Source organism: Hyaena hyaena, unplaced genomic scaffold, assembly GCF_003009895.1.
Source record: "Hyaena hyaena isolate Hyena2069 unplaced genomic scaffold, ASM300989v1 scaffold_1340, whole genome shotgun sequence".
NCBI lineage: Eukaryota > Metazoa > Chordata > Mammalia > Carnivora > Hyaenidae > Hyaena > Hyaena hyaena.
This window is the reverse complement of record NW_024081961.1, coordinates 161271-184641: the sequence shown is the minus strand read 5'-3', so window position 1 is coordinate 184641 and position 23371 is coordinate 161271. Positions and strand designations below refer to the sequence as shown.

At 38.1% G+C, this 23371-nt stretch overlaps 1 protein-coding gene across 1 annotated transcript in view; it reads right to left on the bottom strand.

Annotated features, from left to right (window-relative positions):
* The window catches only part of RPS6KA6 (ribosomal protein S6 kinase A6), a 207446-nt gene extending 187901 nt beyond the window's left edge, over positions 1-19545 (bottom strand). The window contains exon 1 of the mRNA XM_039223354.1: positions 18995-19545. Coding sequence (XP_039079285.1) covers positions 18995-19072 — 78 coding nt within the window. The 5' untranslated portion in view covers positions 19073-19545. The remainder of the gene's footprint in view (positions 1-18994) is intronic.
* Positions 19546-23371: the final 3826 nt, after the last annotated feature.

The window sequence follows — 23371 nt, the reverse complement described above, 5'->3', positions numbered from 1 at the left end:
TCTGTCTGTTTCCATATACTTTTCATTTCTTCTTTCAATTCATTGTTTCATAGCATGTTATTTAACCTCAGTGTATTAGTCATCTTTCCAAATTTTTCCCTGTTGTTGATTTCTACTTTCATATCATTGTGCTCAGAAAAAATGTAAAGTATGACTTAAATCTTTTTGAATTTATTGTGGCTAGTTTTGTGACCTAATATGTGGTCTATTCTGGAGACTGCCCCATCTGCACTTGAAAAAACAATGTGTATTCTGCTGTTTTAGTTTGGAATGTTCTGAATATCTCTGTTAAATCCATTTGGTCCAGTGTGTCATTCAAAGCCACCATTTCCTTTTTGATTTTGTTTGGATGTCCATCAATATAACTGGGGTGTTATATTCCATACTATTATTGTATTACTGTTGATTAGTTACATTATGTTTGTTATTAAAACTATTTTATATATTTGAGTTCTATGGTGGGTGCATAAATATTTACAATTGTTATATCTTCTATTGTCCCCTTTATTATTATATATAGTGTCTGTCTTTGTCTCTTTTTACAGACTTTGTTTTAAAGTCTATTTTGTCTGATATATGTAATGGTACTCTAGCTCTTTTTTGATATCCATTTGCATGATAGATGTTTCCCCATTCCCTCAATTTCAATTTACAGTTGTTTATAGGTCTGAAATGAGTGTCTTATAGGCAGAATATGGATAGGTCTTGTTTTGTTTTGCTTTGTTTTATCCACTCTGACATTCTATGTCTTTTGATTGGAGTGTTTAGTCCACTTACATTCAAATTAATCATTGATACATATGCATTTATTGCCATTTTATTACTTGTGTGGTTGTTTTGTAGTTTACCTGCTCTTTCTTCTTCTTTCTTCCAGTCTGTTGGTTTTCTTCAGTGATATACTTGGGTTCCTTCCTCTTTATTTTTTGCATATCTATTACTGTTTTTTGATGTATGGTTACCATTCAGTTTACATATAACACCTTCTGCATAAAGCTGTCCATATTAAGCTGATGGGTGCTTAAGGTTGAATTCATTCTTTACTCCTCTCCCCTTCTCATTTCAGATATTTCCTATCACATTTTATATATTTTTATAAATCCCTTGACTGATTTTAAGAGAAACACTTATTTTTACTGCTTTTGTGGGTTTTTTTGTTTGTTTGTTTTTGTTTTTACTTTTTATGCTCTCACTGTCTTTCCTTTCCACTCAGAGTCCACTTTAATATTTCTTGTAGGGCTGGTTTATTGGTCATGAATTCCTTTAGTTTTTGTCTGAGAATCTCTTTATCTCTCCTTCTATTCTGAATGATAGCATTGTTGGATAGAGTATACTTGGGTGCAGATGTTTCCCTGTCAGCACTTTGAATATACCATGGCACTCCCTTCTATCTTTCAAAGTTGCTGCTGAAAAATCTATCAATATCCTTATGGGGTTTCTCTTATATGTAACTGTATTTTTTCTCTTGCAACCTTTAAATTGTTTATCATTATTTTTTTTGCCATTTTAACTACTATGTTTCTAGGTGTGGACCTCCTTGTCAACCTGTATTTTCTTTTATTTTTCAACCTCTATTTTCAACTTCCTTTTACTCCAATGTCTCTTGTAAATTAAAAATAGGGTATTAGAATGGATTCTTATTTTTTACACTTTTTGAAACCAAGAACTTTATTGGCAGAACATGAAAAACACCTTCTTTAAGGCAGGAAGAATTAGCTTAGATGTTAGAAGCTATTAATCCTAAAAAGAAACTAATGGGTAAGAATATTTAGCCCACTTTCTGGAACTGGCATAATTCAGCCAAATCACTTTCAGTATTTAATCTTTCCATACTAAGTGCTATAGGGTTTTAAAGCAAAGAAAGTCAAACACACTGCTTTTTTAAAATGGGGAATCTAAGAAAGTCAAAACTAAAATGATGATGACACTTCTGTTTCTCTCAAATTAAAAATGATAATGACTCTAAAGCTATAAAACTTATTCACACTTGGGATAGGTCTCCAAAATACCCTAATTCAAGTTTCCTCTCTTTATAGATGCTGTTATTTCTAGAAAAAATAGCCATGTTATGGTTCTCTTAATAATCTTTCTGCAAAACGGAACCTGGTAGTTTAAATAAAAGTGCTGAAGTCAGCTTACATGATCTAGCCAAACCCACGTTTCGTGGGACTACTTATATGTATGTGTTAAAATGTGTCATATAAGCTACTATTTATCTTGCTATTCTGAACAATCTCAATGAAAATAATGAGAATAAGCCTAATATTAAAAATTTTACTACTATCACTATAGTAGCCATTTATGTTTTCTGCCATATTTTAGCATAAGCACATACTTCAGCTAGTTGGAGGTGAAATACACAAAATCAAGTATCATTGATTTGAGAACTACCACTGGCTCTTTGAAGGGTGACTTGCTAATCCAGAAAACCAACCTATAGTAACTTCACTATTTCATCATCAATGCAACAGTTTCAAAGAACTAAGAAACCTAAATTCAAAGGCAATCCATTAGTAAAAGTAAGGTTCCTTGCCCATGTAGCAAAAATGACTGTAGAAGAACACTAAATAAAAGCAAGAGGGACATATGTCCAAACATGATAATCCTCTCCAACTGACAATCAAACACCAGGAGTAAATGGAGGGACTTAAACCAAGAATAAGGTACCAATTGAATCATCATCCATACTGTGACTCCACTCTTGACAGCTGTTTTAAACAGAAGGAAATCTATTAATATAATAATAAATAATCTATCAATATTTTTCAAAAGCTGTCAATATTTTTTTAGAAAGCAAAGAGTGGGAAGGAACTATCACTTAATCTGCAAGTAATAATACCACAGGAGTATAGAATTAAAGCATTAATGCCCCAGAAAAATAAAATTTAAGAAAAGCTTTCTATATGCCTACTTTGTTGGTCTTTTTGACATAATATACTGTCCTTTGAGATATTTCCTTATGACTACGGAAGAACGGATGTATACATTTAATTGGTATTCAGTTATCAAGAGAAACCTAGAGCATTAACCAAATGATAGATATCTAATAACTAACATAACACCTTACACATAAACAGGCATTTAAAATAATATACTGAATAAATGCATGAAAAATAATATTTAGAACCAATTAAAGCCAATCTCATTACCATCATGCTTTAAAAAGGACTAGTAGTGGGGCGCCTGGGTGGCTTAGTCGGTTAAGCGTCCGACTTTCGCTTAGGTCATGATCTCGTGGTTCGTGGGTTCGAGCCCCGCGTCGGGTTCTGTGCTGACTGCCAGCTCAGAGCCTGGAGCCTGTTTCAGAGTCTGTCACTCTCTCTCTCTCTCTGACCCTCCCCTGNTCTGTGCTGACTGCCAGCTCAGAGCCTGGAGCCTGTTTCAGAGTCTGTGTCTCCCTCTCTCTCTGATCCTCCCCTGCTCACGCTGTCTCTCTCTCTCTCTCCTAGAAATAAATAAAATACATTAAAAAAAAAAAAAAGGACTAGTAGTGGGGCATCCGGGTGGCTCAGTTGGTTAAGCGTCAGACTTCAGCTCATGTCATGATCTCATGGTTCATGGGTTCAACCCCCGTAATACGCTGTGTGCTGACAGCTCAGAGCCTGGAACCTGCTTCAGATTCTGTGTCTCTCTCTCTCTCTGCCCCTCCCCCACTCATACTCTGTCTCTCAAAAATAAACATTAAAAATAGTAAAAAAATAAAAAGGACTAGTAGTTCTGCAAATGATAGATTATGAGTTGAACTAAGCATATCAATATTAGATACACATTAGAAGGTATTTGTAAAACATCTGAGTTTTTAAAAGTTGGTTCAGTGACAGAGAAGCAGCTTCCCTGTTCACTATTCAGGCAGGAATGTTTACCCTGCTTGGTTGAAATCAAAGCTAATGACTTTAATGGTTTTTAATAGATCCAATGTATCCCTAATGCCAAGGCATTGGCCATCTGGTCAGTCTCATATGAGCTACAACAAAGCAAAATTTACTTTCAAGGGATATGTACATATAGATGTGGAGATGAATTCACATGTATACATGACATATGTACATAACATGTTGTTCTTTGGTAGTAATTCTTCTTCCTGTAGTAACCTTAGAGATATGAAGTCCATGTAATTTCATTAAAAAACTACCTTGGGAAATGTGAAATGACTTTAAACTGTCCATTGGGTTATTTATCAGGGTTAAAAAGTACTTTGCTTAGGACACCTAAATTTTAGAGTCATTTTGTTAAAACAACAAGACTTTATTAATCTTGTCAAACATTATATACAAAGCACAATTGTTTTACTTCTCAAAATAATCTGAAACACATTAATTTTTATATTATATATGAGGAAACCAAAGACCTTTATTTGCTTTCGCACTTTTCTCAGATATCAGTTAAGCATATTTGTGTGGATCTACCTCTGGGTTCCCTATTTTGTTCCATTAATCTATGTATCTATTCTTCCATCAATACAACACTGTCTTAATTACTTGCTGTAATATAGTAAATCTTAACATCCCATATAGAATTATTTCTTGCATTTTAGTCTTCTTTTTCAAAATTGTTTTAGATATTCTAGGTCCTGTATAAAAATGTCTATGTCTAGGAAAAGCTTTGTCGACTTTTGTTGACCTTTATTTTTAGTAGATAAGGCTATTAAATCAGCAGATCTGATTTGCTGATCTAATATGGTTACCAACAACTTGTCTATATCCTCTCATTATCTTTAATATTGTCCTTATGGGGGGCAACAATGTATAGAGAAAAGAGGATGAAATTATTAAAATGATCTAGGTTCAAATTCCAAATATGCCTCCCACTAATTTGTATGTCTTTTTTCTCATCTGTTAAAAAGACTCATCTTTTTCTTACCAAGCTCTTCTGAAGGGTAAATAAAACTGAAGAGATAATATATGCTTAATAAATGTCATATCTTAAGTTTAGAAACATTTAAAATGGAATGGATTCGGATGTCTTTTAGGTAAAAATTTTGCATTAGGTGTTAGAATTACTGTATTCCCTCTTACAGTGTCCCCAATCACTTTATAGGAGAGGCAGATAGGTCCTATAGTAAGAATAATTATCTATGGATAATTATATGGATATTTTGAAATTTATGTTAAGAGATGTACTAGAATATTTTATTGAAAACAGAGTCACTATCTCCTTACTTAGCTGGTAAGGTACACAGATCATTTAACCTACACACTATAAGGCAAAGCAGTATCAAAATCAGCTAGAACACTTATATTTTGTTTTTACTCTTATGGAAAAGTATGTCCCTCAAAACTACACAGCAAGTGTATACAAAACAACTCAAATACTTCCAATACCTTAGCCATATCTTAAAATAGCAAAAAAATGAAACATACAGAAAAACATTACAATTGACAGAAAATTTATTTTAGAGCTAATTGCTAGCTTTTTTAATTGATATGCTTTTTGTTGATGTTGTTGGATAATGAGAACTATATCACCATTTCTCTTTTTACTTTGGCCAAGAGCTATGGTTCGTTATCTTTGGCTGTACACCAGAATCATCTGGGGAATGATACCCAGGCCCCCACCAGATCAGTAAAATATGAATCTCGGAGTCACTAGCATGGAAAATTATTTTTAAACTCCCAAGTATATATAATATGCAGTCAGAGTTGAGAACTACCAGACTAAGGAAATTCAAAGCCAAATTTGCAATTCAACTATATTTTAAATGTGTTGTAGACCCTTACAACCTACTTATCTGTGTTCTATTTCACTCTCCAACCCCATTCTCCAACCTTTCCATACATCTCCTACTTTATGTTTTTCTTTATCCTAAATATCAAAATAGTTTGTTATTGGATTGTATTTCCTATAAACCATCTCAAAGACTTTGTGAAATGAAGCAAGGTTTAAGTAAAATTCTCTCTCAGGTGGACACATGCAAACACACAGAGCAGGACCTACTTCAAATGTATAGATATAGGTTGAAATCCAGCAGCAAAATCAGTTATATAAAATTCCCCCAGGAAAATTCAGAAAATACTGATATTATCTACAAAAACCTAATTAAACTCAACTCTAAATCTCTCTCCCATCCAAGTCCTTTCTCACTTTTTATGTAAAAACAAACCAAAAGAAAACAAAATACACAGAAAGAAAACTATCAGCAAGAATAGTAAATAAGTGGGAAACCTGGGTGGTTCAGTCAGTTGAGCTTCCAACTTCAGCTCAGGTCATGATCTCATGGTTCATGGGTTCATGCCCCACCTCCAGCTCTGCGCTAACAGCTCAGAGCCTAGAGCCTGCTTCAGATTCTGTGTCTCCCTCTCTCTCTGCCCCTCCCCCACTCACAGTCTATCTCTCTCTATCAAAAATAAATAAACATTAAAAAGTAAGAATAGTAAATAATCTTTGAAAATAACATTAGATAGCATGTTTAAACATTATATAGCAAATTCTGACAAAGTAATAAAAGGCTTATCTAAATATCCCAAGCGCTTACTAAATTCAGAACTGCTAAAGTCAATGAAAGCATCTACCAATATAGAAATTTTCAGCAAGGTAAAAAATCTTACATTTCTTTCTAAAATTAGAGATGGAGATTATAAGAGAAGTGGTACTGAAACAACAATATGGTCCACAATAACAACACAACCAAGTCAAGTCTTATTATGTTCTCTTGATGAAATAATCAAGGTCAGTAAATACAGATGTCCTTCCCTGAAGGAACTGACTGAATAATTCCAGACCAGACCCGTTTAAGGGGAAACAGTTTTGGAGGAAACTGGGAAGGCACCTGTGGTGGAGAGAGCAGGGCCCTATCAACCCCTCTCCTTTCCTATTCCAAATAAACTTTGTGAAAACACATAAGAAATACACATGTCCCTGTTCCCTTTTCTACATTCCAGAAAGTAGCACCAACTACTATTTTCAGAACAGCTCTATGCACCCAGAGGTTGCTCTGACCATTTAAGATGACTATTGATGAAGCAAGAATTATAGGTCCAAGGACCATTTAAAAAGCAGAAAAAACGTTTTAGGTAAGAAATACGTGCATTTGTCTGTAGCAGTAAAAATTTTAAGCACACTAAGAAATCATCAGAGTGGTATGTTCTTGTTCAAGACAATATGAGAGAAGGGAAAGTTCATTTTAGCTTTCTATCTCCCTATGCTGCAAAGATCTACTTATCTTTGTATTAGTCCAATGGCTAACATAAACACTTATATTGGCTGGCATGCATTAAATATGTGTTAAATTAAGGACCATCAAAACACTCCTAATAAGCATTGTTTTTCATTCTTCCCTCTTCTAATTAGTTGCCAAATTCTGTTTTATCTCTGCAAGTTTTTTCCCCATCAGTCCTCTTTTCTACCCCTTTTGCCCTAGTTCAAAAATCTCACTACTACTTCAACTAATACAATAGCCTCCTAGCTGGTATTCCCCACCTTCAGTCTTTCCCTGACTCTAATCTATCCTACACACTACCATCAGTTATTTTTCAAAGCATGTATCTGGTCATGTCCCTCATGTCCTCGACATCCTTTATTATCTCCCCTTTATAAATTAACATTGAACCCTTAAATCCTTTTAAAGGTCCATACAAACTGGGCCTAACCTAGCTTTCATACATTCCCTACCTCATCTCACGCTATATCTTCATTCTCACATCAAAGACTTATATCTTAGCAGTATTAGATTCTTCCTTCCTCCAAGAACACCTCCATGTATTTGCTTACATTGTCCTCATCCACCAAAAATATGTTCCTTTCATCTCTATCTGTGAAAACATTACTCACTCTCTAATGCCCTGCTCAAATCCACCTCTTTCACAAGGTATTACCAGATCTATCCCTAAACCACTACCAAAACCAACCTCATTGTTGATGATCTTGTGATCTGTATAACAGAAGTTTCCACACATGTCTATCTTGCCCACCCAAATGTAAACCCATTGGAATGGGGTGAGACAGCGTGGTATATCTTTAGGCATTTCACATTACAGTACTATGTACGGCACTGCCTTAAACCTATAAACACTTGATGAACTAAACCAATTCCTACCATGACAAAAGTTCAAAAAGGGAGAAAAAAAATGTCAATGAAACACCTCATTAGCCAGTTATAATAAATGGAATTGTCTCTTATCCCCCACAATGCTCCTAACTTCATATTTTATCCATGAATCACCCTATCTGTGATTACAGAAGTGATTACTATACTTCAATGAAATACTCAGATATAGGATAGAAGTCTTAAGAAAAACTGCTCATAATAGAGAAAGCTGGGGGCTATGACCATGGCTATCTAAATCCCCAAGTTTCAATATAGATGACAATAATTCAGAGTTTAAGGGTAAGGGAAAGAGAAATGATGATTGTGGGGAAAGAGAAGGAACCACTGTATATTAGAGACCTACTGTAAGAACACAAGTCTAAACGTCTAAACCAAACTGACTCCATGACAGGCTTTAAGTTTCCCCTCCAAACTGGAAGGCCTAAGTTTCAGCTTCCCCTAAACTATCAGGCAGTTACACATTACCCAAGGCAGGAGAAACCACCCTTGCAACACCCAATCAGGAAAGGCCAGCGACCACCCTCCACATTACTAAGGGAGAGGCCTATAGATAGAAACTATAGATAGGACCCTGTTACCTAATGTTAAAGTTAACCTGTTAGTCACCGAAAAAGACCCTAGGCTCGCTCTGTGATTGGTTGAATTTAAAGTTACTCTAGACGCTGTAATTGGATCCCGCCAAAAGTAACGAATACTCTAGACAATGTGTATGGCTAAACCCGCTGTCAATGATGTTGAATAATTATGATTGGATCACTGATCCCATGCCACAACTTCTGTAATTCCCCTGTCACAAACCCCATAAAAACCCTACTCCTCCATTGTTCGGGGCTCTCAGCACGGATCCACTGCGTTGGTGAGGTCTGGGAGTCCTATCTTAAGCCTTAATAAACGCCCTTTGCTTTTGCATACGTGACTCGGACTCCTTGGTGGTCTTGGGATTTTAGGGAGATCGCGATCTGGGCATAATACTACTATATGCAAAGCACCTTTTATTTATTCTGTTATCCTTAGATTTTTTTTAACAAAAATAGTCATGGTTTAATTTTATAAGAAGATAACAACCTTTTTCAGTTAAATTGTAATTCACCATCTCTAAAACAACTCCCAGCATTTTGTAATGCAAGAGTTATCTTGTCCGAGAATTAAGCTACATACATTTCTGTTGCTTTTCTACATACCCTCATCTGAACAAAAAACCCAAAGCATCAAAACGCTTGTATTTATGCATAATACTGCTATAACAACTACAAACAAAATTTACTGATAGAGCTGAAATAAGATAGAATCTCTTCCCCCCCCTTCTATGAAACAACTGCACTGTGAGAGACATATGCCCTGAATCTGGTACTGAAAGATACTGTTTCATTTTCTTATATTGCTGTGATAAGTGTGTTAAACCCAGTACTGAATTTTTTAACATAACAATGCTTGAAGAATTTTTCTCCATTTACAAATGAAGAAACTTAGTGTTGGGTCACACATCTAGTATGAGTTGGAGGAGAGACTAGAACCCAGATTAATAAGCTTCCTAAATCCATGTTCTTTCCTCTGTTACTATAAGGTCTCATTAAATTAATTAAAACTAGCACTTTTTCCCAATATGCCATATATTTGCCATTCTGGTTAAATTTTTAAAGTCTGTGGTTTTAATCCCAATCTTTTACCAGTGAACTTTATTACTTTCAAAATTAACTTCTTTAAACAAAGGCAGTATTGTTTAAAAAAATAATATAAAAGTACCAATTAGAGAAATGAAGATGGTAGCATAGCAGGAGGACCTCTCTCATCCCATCCCCTGAATACAACTAGATGACTATCAAATCATTCTGAATACCCAAGGCATCAACCTGAAGACTGATAGAATGAACTGCACAACAAAGGGAGAGAAGAAGCCACATCCAAGAAGGTAGGAAGTGCAGAGATCTGGTTTGGGGGAGAAAGATATCACAGGTGGTGTGGAAGGAAGGAAGCCATGGTCCCAGAGAGATGTAAGAGAAAGAGAGGCATATGGGGGAACTCATAAGGATAACATTTCCCCAAAGCCACTGACTGGGACAATGAGAGGAGTTTATTTTCATTAGTTTTTGCAACCACCAGGGCTTGAAGACTGGAATTTTAAAGGTCATAGGCTAGGCCCTGAGGGTGCTGCCCTACTCAAGGAGATAGGAAGGCAAAAAACCCCAGGGTCAGACAGTACAGAAACAGTGATCTGAGGAATGCCTGGGTAACAAAGGGTAGGTTAGTGGTTGTTCTTGGAGATCCTCCATGAGAGATAACATTCACAGGCAAGACTCTTCAGGGATAGAGGAGCTCTCATGCCCTATTTCCCTCCCCCACCCCTCTGCATAAACACAGAGCCATCTGCTCAGCCGCAACACTGGCTGCCTAGTCAGCTTGCTCTGGGTTATACATCCCTGCACTCTGGCACAACTGCCCTTCCAGGTCATGCCTCCCTCAATCCAGCAAATTGAAGCCCTTCCCAGAGGACTAGTGCAGGCTGCTGCCCACACTACTTCCCTAGAGCCTGGAGTTCTGAATGTCTCTAGACTTGGCTGGGATACAACCTAGAGGGCACTGCACTGCTCCTGGAGAGAAGACAGTAATACAGCCCAGAGGCAAACAGTGATCTGGGAAGGCACCTGGGACACAAAGGAAGGAGACTGTTTTCTCTTCCTGGGGTGCTTCCCTGACAGCAGCAAGCTCAGAAATCCCACTTCAGGGACAAAGGAGCTGGTTAGCACCATTTTACTCCTCTGCATAGACACAGGACCAACTTCTGCACCACAGTGCCAATACTGGCTGCCTAACCTGCTTATGCCAGGTCTGATACCCCTGTACTCTGCAAGTGAGTACTTTCTAGGTCAAGTTTGCCTCTGTCTCAGCATGGTGGGCCCATTACTAAAAAGACCAGCAGGACCCCCACCCACACCATGTTCCCCAACAAGACAGTTCTGCAAGGCTTCAGCTCTAGTGGAAATAGCATCAGGTTTCATTAAATAAGCAGACCAAAGCACACCTAGTTAAAACTTGCCACACTCTAGTCAAGGAACAAACTCTGCCTACTTCAGGCAAGGAGAGCCTCTGCAGACAATTGGCATGAAGGACAGAGCAGCCAAAAAACAACAGCAGATACACACAGAACATGCCAGTGAAACTCCCTGAAGTGCCAGGCCCTAGACACTGCATGATCTCTTCTGGAGAAAGCCACTACACTAAGTAATAGGAAACATAACAGGCTTTTCTAACACAGAGAAGAAGACAGAGACTTAGACAAAATGCAAAATGGAGGAATTCATCCCAAATGAAACAAGATAAGATCATGGCAAAAGATCTAAGCAAAACAGATATAAGAAGTATGCCAGATGGAGAATTTAAAGCAACAATCATAGGGGTGCCTAGGTGGATCAGTCAGTTAAGCATCTGACTCCTGATTTGCCTCAGGTCATGATCTCACAGTTTTTGAGATCGACCCCTGCATCAGGCTCCATGCTGACAGTATGTAGCCTGCTTGAGATTCTCCTCTCTCTCTCTTTCTCTCTCTCTCTGTGTGTGTGTGTGTTTCTCCCCTGTTCTCTCGCTCTCTCTCTTTCTCTCAAAAATAAACTTTAAAAAATTAATAAAAATAAAGCAACAATCATAAGGATACTTGTTGGGCTTGAGAAAAGATTGGAAGACTTCAGGGAAGTCCTTACTGCAGAGATTAAAAGAGTTAAAAAATGTAGTCAGAAATGAAAAATGCAATAACTGAGATTCGAAACACAGTGGATGCAATGACACAAGGATGGAAGAAGAGGAATGAATAAGTGATATAGGAAAAAATGGCAAATAATGAAGTTCAACAAAAGAGAAAAAGAATTATGGAACAGGGAGAATTAAGGAATTCAGTGACTCCATCAAACATAATAATGTCCATATTATAGGAGTCCTAGAAGAAGAAGGAAGAGAAAAGGGGGAATAAAATTTATTTGAGTAAATAATAGCTGAAAACTTCCGTAACATGGGGAAGAAAACATATATCCAGATCCAGGAGGCCCAGAGAACTCCCATCAAAATCAACAAAAGCAGAACAACACCAAGACACAGTGTAATAATTAAATTTGCAAAATATAGCAAAAAAGAAAAAAAAATCTTAAAAGCACCAAGACAAAAGAAGTCCCTAATTTACAAGGAAAGATCCATAAAGCTAGCTACAGATCTCTCAACAGAAACTTGAAAAGGCAGAAGGGAGTGGCATGATATATTCAAAGTGCTGAATGGGAAAAAATGCAGCCAAGAATACTCTATCCAGCAAGGCTATCATTCACAAAAGAAGGAGAGATAAAGAGTTTCCCAGACAAACAAAAATGAAAGGAGTTCATGACCACTAAAATAGTGCTGCAAAAATATTATAGGGGACTCTAAGTGGAAAAGAAAGACCAGAAGTGACCAAAAAAAGAGAAAATCTGCAGAAACAATGAAAACCTGGGCACTAGCATGGCACTAAATAACTATCTATCAATAATTACTCTGAATGTAAATGGAATAAATGCTCCAATCAAAAGACATAGAGTGTCAGATCGATTAAAAAGAAACAATCCCCATTGATAAACTGGCTACAAGAAACCCATTTTAGAAGCAAAGGTACCTGAAGATTCAAAGTGAGAGGAAAAGAAGTATTTATCATGCAAATGGAGTTGAAAGAAAGCCAGAGGAGCAACACTTAAGTCAGACAAATGAGATTTTAAACTGAAGACTGTAGCAAGAGATGAAGAGCACTATATCATCATATAGAGGACCATTCAACAAGATCAAACAAATGTAAATATTTATGCCCCCAATAGGAAAGCACCCAAATATACAAAATAATGAATAACAAACTTAAAGGAACTCATTGACAATAATACAATAACAGTAGCAGACTTTACCTCCCACTTAAATCAACAGACAGATCATCTAAGCATAAAATCAACAAGGAAAGAATGCTTTTAAAACACACATTGGACCAGATGGACTTAACAGTTATACTCAGAACACTCCATCCTATAGCAGTGCAATACACATTCTCTTCAAGTGCACATGGGACATTCTCTAGAAAAAAATCACATACTAGATCACAAATTAGGCCTCAAAAAGTACAAAATGAGTTAGATCATACCATGCATATTTTCTGTCCACAACACTATGAAACTTGAAGTCAACCAGAAGAAAAAAATTGGAAAGACCACAAACACAAAGAGGTTGAAGAACATGTTACTAAACAATGGTTGGGGCAACCAGGAAATAAAAAAAAAAATTAAAAAATACATGAAACCAAATGAAAATTAAAAAAACAACAACAATGGTCTAAAACCTTTCAGATGCAGCAAAAAACGGTCATAAGAAGGAAGTATATAACAATTCAGGCCTATATCAAGATGCAAGAAAAATCTCAAATAAACAACCTAAACTTACACCTAAAGAAGCTTGAAAAAGAACTATGAACGAAGTCTAAAGCCAGCAGAAGAAGGGAAATAATAAAGACTAGAGAAGAAATGGAGGGAAAACTTCCAAATTCATTCTCTCAGGCCAGCATTACCCTGATACCAAAACCAGACAAAGACATCACTAAAAAAGAGAACTACAGGCCAACATTCCTGATACACATGGATCCAAAAAATTCTCAATAAAATAGTAGCAAACTGAATCCAACAGTACATTAAAATAATCATTCTTCACAATCAGGTAGGATTTATTTCTGGGCTACAAGGGTGGTTTAATACTTGGAAGTCAATCAACATGACACCACATTAATAAAAGAAAGGGTAAGAACCATATGATCTTTTCAATAGATGCAGAAAAAGCATTTGACAAAGTACAACATCCATTCATGATAAAAAAAAAAAAACTCAACAAAGTAGGATTAGAGGAAACATAATAAGAGCCATATACAAAAAACCCACTCTTCAATGGGTAAAAACTGAGAGCTCTTCCTCTTCAATCAGGAAAAATACAGGATGTCTGCTCTCACCACTGTTACTTAACATGGTACTACAAGTCCTAGCCACAGCAATCAGACAACAAAAAGGAATAAAAGGCATCCAAATCAATAAGGAAGAAGTCAAACTTTCACTATTTGTAGATGACATGATACTGTATATAGAAAACCTGAAAGACTTCATCAAAAAAACTGCTAGAACTGATATACAAATTTAGTAACATCACAAGATAAAAAATAAACATACAGAAATCTGTTGCATTTCTATACAGTAATAATGAAGCACCAGAAAGAGAAATCAAGGAATCACTCCCATTTATAGTTGTACCAAAACCCATAAGATTCCTAGGCATAAACGTAACCAAAGAAGTAAAAGACCTGTACTCTGAAATCTATAAAACATGATTAAAGAAATTGAAGATAACACACAAAAAAAAGGAAAAACATTTCATGCTCATGGACTGGAAGAACAGATATTGTTAAAATGCCAAATTACCAATGCAATCTATATATTTAGTGCAATCCCTATCAAAATACCCCCAGCATTATTCACAGAACTAGAAAAAAAAATCCTAAAATTTGTATGGAACCACAAAAGACTGTGAATCGCCAAAGCAACATTGAAAAAGAAAAGCAAAGCTGGAGGCATCACAATTCGAGACTTCCAGTAATATTACAAAGCTGTAGTGATCAAGACAGTATGGTACTGGCACAAAAACAGACACAGAGAAAATGGAATAGAATAGAAAACCCAGAAATGAACCCACAACTATATAGTCAACTAATCTTTGACAAATGAGGAAAGAATATCCAATGGGGGAAAAAGTATCTTCAACAAATGCTGCTGGAAATACTATAAATATGTAAAAGAATGGGAAAAAATTAAACTGGACCACTTTCTTACATAATACACATAAATAAATTCAAAATGGATGAAAGCCCTTAACGTGAGAGAGGAAACCATCAAAACCCTAGAGGAGAACACGGGCAACGATCTCTTTGATATTACCATTGCAACTTCCTACTAGACACATCTCTGAAGGCAAGGAAAACAAGAGAAAAGATATTGGGACTTCATCAAAATAAAGACCTCCTGCATAGCAAAGGAAACTATCAACAAAATTAAAAGACAACCTACTGAATGGGAAATATATTTGCAAATGGGGTATCTGATAAAGAGTTATTTCCAAAATATATAAAGAATTTATAAAACTCAACATTAAAAAACAAATAACCCAATTAACAAATAGGCAGAAGCCATGAATAGACATTTGTCCAAAGAAGAGACAGATGAACAACAGCCACATTCAAAGGCTCGACATCATACATAATCAGGGAAATACAAATCAAAACTACAATGAGGTATCACCACACATCAGTCAGAATAGCTAAAATTAACAGCACAGGAAACCTCAGGTGTTGGTGAGGATGCAGAAAAAGGGGAACCCTCTTACACTGTTGGTGGGAATATAAACTGGTATAGCCACTCTGGAAATCAGTATGGACATTCCTCAAAAAGTTTAAAATTGAACTACCCTAGATTCAGCAATTGCACTACTAGGTTTTACCCAAAAGATACAAAAATACTGATTAGAAGGAATACATGTACCCGGATATTAACAGCAGTATAAATCAGCAATACCCAATTTATGTTAAGAGTCCAAATGACCATCAACTGATGAATGGATAAAGAAATGGTATGTGTGTGTGTATATATATATGCAGTAGATTACTCAGCTATAAAAAAGAATGAAATCTTATCATTTGCAAGGACCTGGATGGCACTAGAGAGTATTATTCTAAGTGAAATAAGTTAGGGAAAGACAAATAGCATCTGGTTTCACTCATATGTGGAATTTAAGAGACAAAACAAATGCACATGGAGGAAAAAAAGAGAGGGAAATCCAAGAAACAGACTCTTAAATATAGAAAACAAATTGATGGTTACCACAGGTAGGGTGTGTGGAGTGATGGGTTAAATAGGTGATAGGGATTAAGGAGGGTACTTGTGATGAGCACTGGGTGTTGTACATGAGTGTTGAACCACCAAATTCTACACCTGAAACTATTATTACACTGTATGATCTTAGGATGGTGAGTTCAAGTCCCTTGTTGGGTGTAGAGATTACTTAAATAAATAAACTTTTAAAAAATATGCAATTTGAAAACTATAATCAAGTCCTCCATCATGAAGCAAGCACTATCCCACCAAAAACATCCAACCAACTAAATGCACACTGTAATGTATATTGCACTAACTGATGAGAAGTTCACTTTACTAAACCAGTTCTTTATGAGCCTTATCCAGGGATGTCCAATAAGCATCAGAACTCAAGTAACACCTGTTCTCTCATCCTGACAAAAATCCAGGCAAGAGCTAAGATTATGGCTTTCTGGAGGCTGATGCCCTTTGAAGTTCTTATTCCTAGTATATCTAATTAAGTCTCGGCATGAGCTCTCGCAACCAAAGCCTATTGCTTATCTTATTTCCCCTCTCCCAAGAACTTTCTTCTCAGAAACTAACAGAGCCCATAATTGCCCTTTTCAGGGCCATTTTCCATCTCTCACTGGAACCAAACTAGTTCTTATTTAAAACCTTCAACACATTTTCCCGCAGGACAATTTCACAAACTTCATCATTATACCTCAGTATTGTGCGCTGGTCTAAAAATGTAACTATTAATAAGTTTTTCCTGCGGGAAAGCATGTTCAGAATCTCAAACAAGCAATCCTCACACTTTTCAGAGCTTAACAACTGCCCATGAAACAAGACAAGTAAAAGATAGATATTGAAAAAGACTCCACAGTATATGATAGTGCATACAATCTTTAATTTTACCAGGATTCAACACACACAAAAATTGACAGAAATAACTTCCTTTGACATTAAAATTAACACATCCTCACTTACATTTTCTTTAAGGATTCCAACACATTTTCACAAAACATATTCCATCATGAAAGCATACTTAATCCTAAAAGCTATCATGACTGGGGCTGGATAGCTCATCCTGAAGGGTTAATATTTCTAAAGCCAACATCAACAAACAAGTAATTAAAATAAAGTCTGAAGGTAAAATAGTTTCCTTCTTATCAAAAGAACACTATTATAAACAACAACAACAAAAAGCTCTTTTACATACTAAACAGGTCTGTTCAGATACAGCACTTAGGTTTCACGTAGAATATTAAGTCACTTGAAGAATTAAATCTAACCAATCATAACTGTTTTAGACAAAGGAGGCAAAAATACTATCTTTGCCACATTACCTTTGCCTTTTGCTTTACATCAGAAGGTTTAACAATTCCCACTTGAGTATTTTTCCAAATTGCTTAGTTAGAAAGACCCATTGTTAAATCTCTATAATACCTAGAACATAAGGCAAACAATAAAAATACCATATATGGTAATTATGATTTAAAACATTTATACATGCAAATTTAACAAAAATAACTAAATAGGCATGCATAAGGCTCTCCATTTCCCACCCCATCCTTATATACAAGAATTTAACTGTTTTTATAAATTCGATACCTGGGACTATAAGTCAATTGATTACATTTGTGAATAAAATTCCTCTCCCTTTTAATGGTCTTGCTAGTAAATTCTTGCATGTATGAAACAATTCCAAGAAGAAATGAACCCTTCTTCATTTATCCGTTTCTTAAGAGCTGTAGACTAAAAAAAAATGCATTTTGGAACTGCTTAGTTTACTTGTAAAATATGTACTATAGTGGAGATGGTTCAAGTTTAGACTCCTGAATTCGTTTCTATTACATATTCCTTGTTAAATGGTATCCTGGCACGTATTTTTAATCCCAAGTTGTTGGAAATTTGAAACAGAGAAAAGAACGAGTTAAACAGAAAATTCCAGTGTATTTTTAAGGATGGAGCAAGTACTTGAAGTCAAATTTGCATCTTGAAATGTGGAGGACTGCGATTGCCAGTCCTACCTCAAAATATCCTGCTGTGAATCAATACTTGGCATTAACATATTTTTATGAGGTCTATTGTGGCCTCCACTGGGATACTGTGCTGTCAATCCATTAAGTTATAAAAGGATCCGATTTTTTATCTCAAAAGGTTCGTTTTTTTGGTGTTTAAATACTGCCCACTTCTAACAACACCAACAAACAGCAATAACACTGCTTTTACATAGTTTCTGTGTATATCTAAGTCTTCACTGCCCAACCAGAACAGTTTCAGAAGAGCAAGAACAGAGAACCAAAATATCCTAGTTGAACCTAGCAGTCTTCCAAAGATTCCTCTTAATAAGGGCTGGGATTTACTTAGCGTTTTCTTTTACCGACCAACAGGGCGGGGACCACAGCTAGAGAAAGGGCAGGAGGAAGAGGGTGGTAGAATTGAGAGGACCACAGAACATCACCTTAATGTAAATAAAGAAGCCTGGCCGCCAGTTAATCTCTACTTGGGTTGTTACAAAAACCACAACATGACACGGAGAAACGAGAAATCTAAGTAAGGAGCACACATCCCTATAAGCAAAGGTCCCCAGAGTTAGTCTGACACCTAGGTATGTTCTTGTTGCTCTGGATTCCTAAAGCACCCGCGGGGTTCTACAGTTAACTGGAATCAGCAGCTGTCCCGGAAAGTGGTCCCAGCCAGCAAACCCCGCGCAGCAGAGAAAGAGGAAGGCGGAAGGCGCAGAGCCAGGAGGGGCACCAGGGGGGTTCCCCAATCCCACTTCAGGTCGCAAAGTGATGAAACTTAAGTCACAACTCTAGCATGGCCCATGAGGCAGGAGCTCCTTCTGAAACCTAGCCCAGGCCCGGGCTGCTCTCAATCCCCAACGCCCTAGCCCGCCGTCTCCAGCTAAAGCACAGTTAGGGCAGCGCGTGCTTCGCCATCTCGCAGCCTCAAGGGAGATTGCCTGGACGCCCCGTTCCCTGGCTCCACGCCCCTTCTCTCTCAGGCCTCCCGCCAGCGTCCTGTGGAAAGGAGGTGGGTGGCTCCAGCCCTTGGCCACGATACTAACCTCGCCGCTGCTCGGGCCGCCTCCAAACACTTCCATTTCTTGGTTCCAAAGCTGGTCCTGAGGAGCGAACGGTAGCATCGCCCCTTCAGGAGCACTTGAACAGGAGCTGCCAACCGCAGGCGCGGCCCCGCATCCTGTCGTTTGAGTTTGCCTGCCGCCGCCACCACCAGCGGAACCCCCAGACCCTGCTTCAGCGACCGCTGCCCTCGCTGCAGTGTCCCCTCAAAGGCTGCGAGCGGAGGATCGCCGCCGCAGACAGCTGCTCCCCATAGACAAAATTGTGCTGCCTCACGGAGAGCTCCACTCGGCTTCTGCTCAGCACTTTCGTCGACGAGACTGTCGCTCGGCGTTGACTCTGTCCGCCGCCCCACTTCTTAGGGCCCCTTTCCCGGCCCCAGCTCTATCAATATGGCGGCAGCGGGGGCGTTACCTGTGCAGCGCTTGGAAACCACCCCCCACCCACTCAAGGCGGCATCACTGTAGCGTCACCCGGACGTCAGTGGAGATTCCCCAGCCTGGGGTGAAGAGTGGGTGGGAAGGAAAGGCGGGGGTGGATACGGAGGACAGCGTGGTTGGGGGTGGGAAAGAGGGAAGGCGGACGCTCGGGGGTGTAGAGGCAGAAGAGTAGTAAAAGCCACTGCTAGCGCTTCGGTAAACCTGCCCACTACAGGGAGCATGCGCGTCGCTGTTCACACATGCTCAGTAGGCCCCCACATGTCTAAGAAGCCGGCTTGCCGGCGGGAGGATTCCCAAAATGAATGCTGCAACTGGGAGATGCTCCTGAGCATTGGAAAAGTCGGTGTCAGGGGAGGACTCCAGGAATATCTACTTGCAGGGCTCACAAAAGCAGCTGTCCTATACACCAAACCACACCCATTTTTGTATAGTGACAAATACTAGAGCGGGAATTTTATTTTATTTTATTATTTTTAAATAGTTTATTCTCAAGTTGGTTTCCATATAACACCCAGTGCTCATTCCCAAAAAGTGACCTCCTCCATGCCCATCACCCACCTTTCCCTCTCCCCCACTCCCCCATCAACCCTCAGTTTGTTTTCAGCATTCAAAAGCCTCTCATTGTTTCCCTCCCTCTCCCCCACTATTTCCCCCCTTCTTTTCCTCCACGGTCCTCCGTTAAGTTCCTCCTAATCCTCCTTTACCTGCAAACATATGGTATCTGTCCTTCTCTGCCTGACTTATTTCGCTCAGCATAACACCCTCAAGTTCCATCCATGTTGCTAAATAGAGCGGGGATTTTAGTCCAGTATTGGATTTCTAGAAGCTGGATGCAGGAAGAAAATGCATCTAAACTAAATTAGTATACCTGCGGTCCCTAACTCCTCCACCCCTTGCCTTTTATTCCTCTTACAGCATTTCCTCAGGTTGCCTTCATAGTATTGATGACACACAGTGTTTCTAGTGTTCACACACACATGCACATAAACACACCACTTACTGGACTCTATTTGTGGCATTGAAGGCAAAATATACGAAGCTAACCCCACCGCTTCACACACACACAGACCCCACTCTGAAGGTATTAGACCTGTAGTGAAAGTAATAATCATTTTCCTATTTTCTTCAAATCAAACCTTTGCTACTCTAAGCTACACGCTGTACTAGGAGCTAGTGATATAACTGAGATGAATAAAGTACAGTCTCATACGTGGGGGATGATCAAGATCCTTATCAAAACATTTCAGAACTCATAGTAACAAAGTTATTCCACCATTGACACTTCAGAGGCACTTAAAATAGAAAAGGTAATAGCAATAAGGCAGCTCAATATCTTGGAGAGGTTTCTAATGGTCAATGTAAAACGCAAGCACCCTTTTCCCACTACTACATGTAGGGCTACTGTGTTGTACTCTAAGAAAATGCTGAATTATGCCCTCCATTTATTTCACCATCTGGTGCGCAGCGCTATGGAAGTAAAAAGCAGACCACAGAGGTTGACCCTGAATTGCAAACAAGGGTCACTAAAAGTTCCCTCCCACGTATTCTGTTTAAAATCCCAGGAAAAAAGTGAGCTTTACAAATATGATACTGTAAAAGTGAAAACTTTGAAATTAGCAAGGATATTTGGGTATATACAGTTAAAATGTATACACACTCGCATAAATTCCTGTTTGGCTGAACTAACAGTGTTCTTAAATAAGGTCAACCATTTTGAGCATTGGATCTCATCCCTTCTTGCCATATAAAGGCTTGCAATTCTCCATTACCCCAGCTCCATCCATTAGCATCATGTAGTTTTTGTCCCTCTACTGGACCTTTCCCATCAGGGGGAAAAAAAAAAAAAAAAAAGCTTTGCTGTTACCGACTTTAACTTGCTGAACCACTCATTAACATTTGATGCAGATCATGACTCCTTTATTTTTTTTATGACTCTCTTTTTATTTAAATATTTTCTTTGCTTGACCTCCAGAACAAAACTTATTTTTCATCCTACATCACTGGCCATTTCTTCTGAGTGTTCTTTGCTGGATAACCCTCATTTTCCCAGTCTCTAGAAGTTGAAGCTTCAGGGCTCCATTCTCCACCTCTATTTTCCCCAATATAGATATTCCCATAACCCATTCAGTTCCATGGCTTTAAATATGATCTGCATGCTGAGAACTCTCAAATTTTATCTCCAACCACAAACTCTTTATTGAAGTCAAAACTTGTACACACAACTGCTTATTTACTTAGATATCTAATAAGTATCTCAAACTTAACCTATTCAAAATGGTAATATTGATTCAATCACAACCAATGTGCTCCCTGCCTGGGCTTCTCCAGGCAATTAATGATTTCCATCTTCCACCTAGCTTACGCTCAAATACCACTTCAGAATGCTACTATGTACTTTCTGAAACACCATCTCCATAACTCCCTAGCCTCTCTCTGCTTTTTCTTCATAACAGGTCTATATTTTGTTATATATTCCCCAGAGCAACTAGCATAACACCTGGAACAAAATGGAGCTCAGTAAATATTTGCTGAATGAATTAATGTGTCCTTTGCTATTGTTTTGTGCATTTGATAAATATACCACATCACCTAATTTAGAAGCCTCCTCACTATGAATGTATTTTTTTTTCTTTCTCCAAACTTTAATTTAAATTTCAGTTAGTTAACATACAGTGTATTAGTTTCAGATGTAGGATTTAGCGATTCAACACTTTTTTTTTGTTTTTTGTTTTATTTATTTCTAGGAAAGAGAGAGAGACAGCGTGAGCAGGGGAGGGTCAGAGAGAGAGGGAGTGACAGACTCTGAAACAGGCTCCAGGCTCTGAGCTGGCAGTCAGCACAGAGCCCGACGCGGGGCTCGAACCCACGAACTCCGAGATCATGACCTAAGCGAAAGTCGGACGCTTAACCGACTAAGCCACCCAGGCGCCCCATGATTCAACACTTACATACAGTACCCACTTGCTCATCACAAGTGTCCTCCTTAATACCCATCACCTATTTTACCCATCCTCCCCAGTACCCCTCCATTTGTTCTCTGTAGTTAACAGTCTTTTCAGGGGCACCTGGTGGCTCAGTCGGTTAAATGTTGGACTTTGGCTCAGGTCATGATCTCACAGTTTATGAGTTCAAGCCCAGTGTATGGGTCTTGTTGTGAGCACAGAGTCAGCTTCAGAACTTCTGCCCCCCTTTCTCTCTGCCCCTCCCCCACTCACACCTACTTTCTGTCTCTCTAAAAATAAATAAAACAATAATTTCAAAAGAAAGGGGCACCTGAGTGGCTCAGTTGGTTAAGTGTCCAACTCTTGGTTTTGGCTTCAGTCATGATCTCAACGTTTGTGAGTTCTAGCCCTGCATTAGGCTCTGCAGTGACAGTGTGGAGCCTGCTTGGGACTCTCTCTCTCTCTGTCTCTCTCTTTTTCTTCCTCTTCCCTGCTTGTGCTCTCTCTCTCTCTCTCTCTCGCAAAATAAATAAATAAACTTTTAAAAAAAGAGGCTGTTTTTGGTTTGCCTCTCTCCCCTCCCCACCATGTTCATTTGTTTTGTTTCTTAAATTCCACTTATGAGTGAAATCATACGTTATTTGTCTTTCTCTGACTGACTTATTTTTCTTAGCATAATCCTCTCTAGCTCCAACCATATGGTTGCAAATGGCAAGATTTCATTCTTTTGTGTGGCTAAGTAATATTCCACTATGAATATATTTATTAGTTTCTGTATAAAATTTAGTGTTCATATATGTTTATTCATTCAACATTCCCCTTAACATATGAACACGCATACATCTCTCATTTAAAAAAAATACTCCTTCCTCAACTCAAAGGTTTTAATAAATTCCTATTTTGCAGTTCTTTCAGTTAACAAGTCCCTTTATTTATTTATTTTTGAGAGAGAGAAAGAGCACAAGTGGGTGAGGGGCAG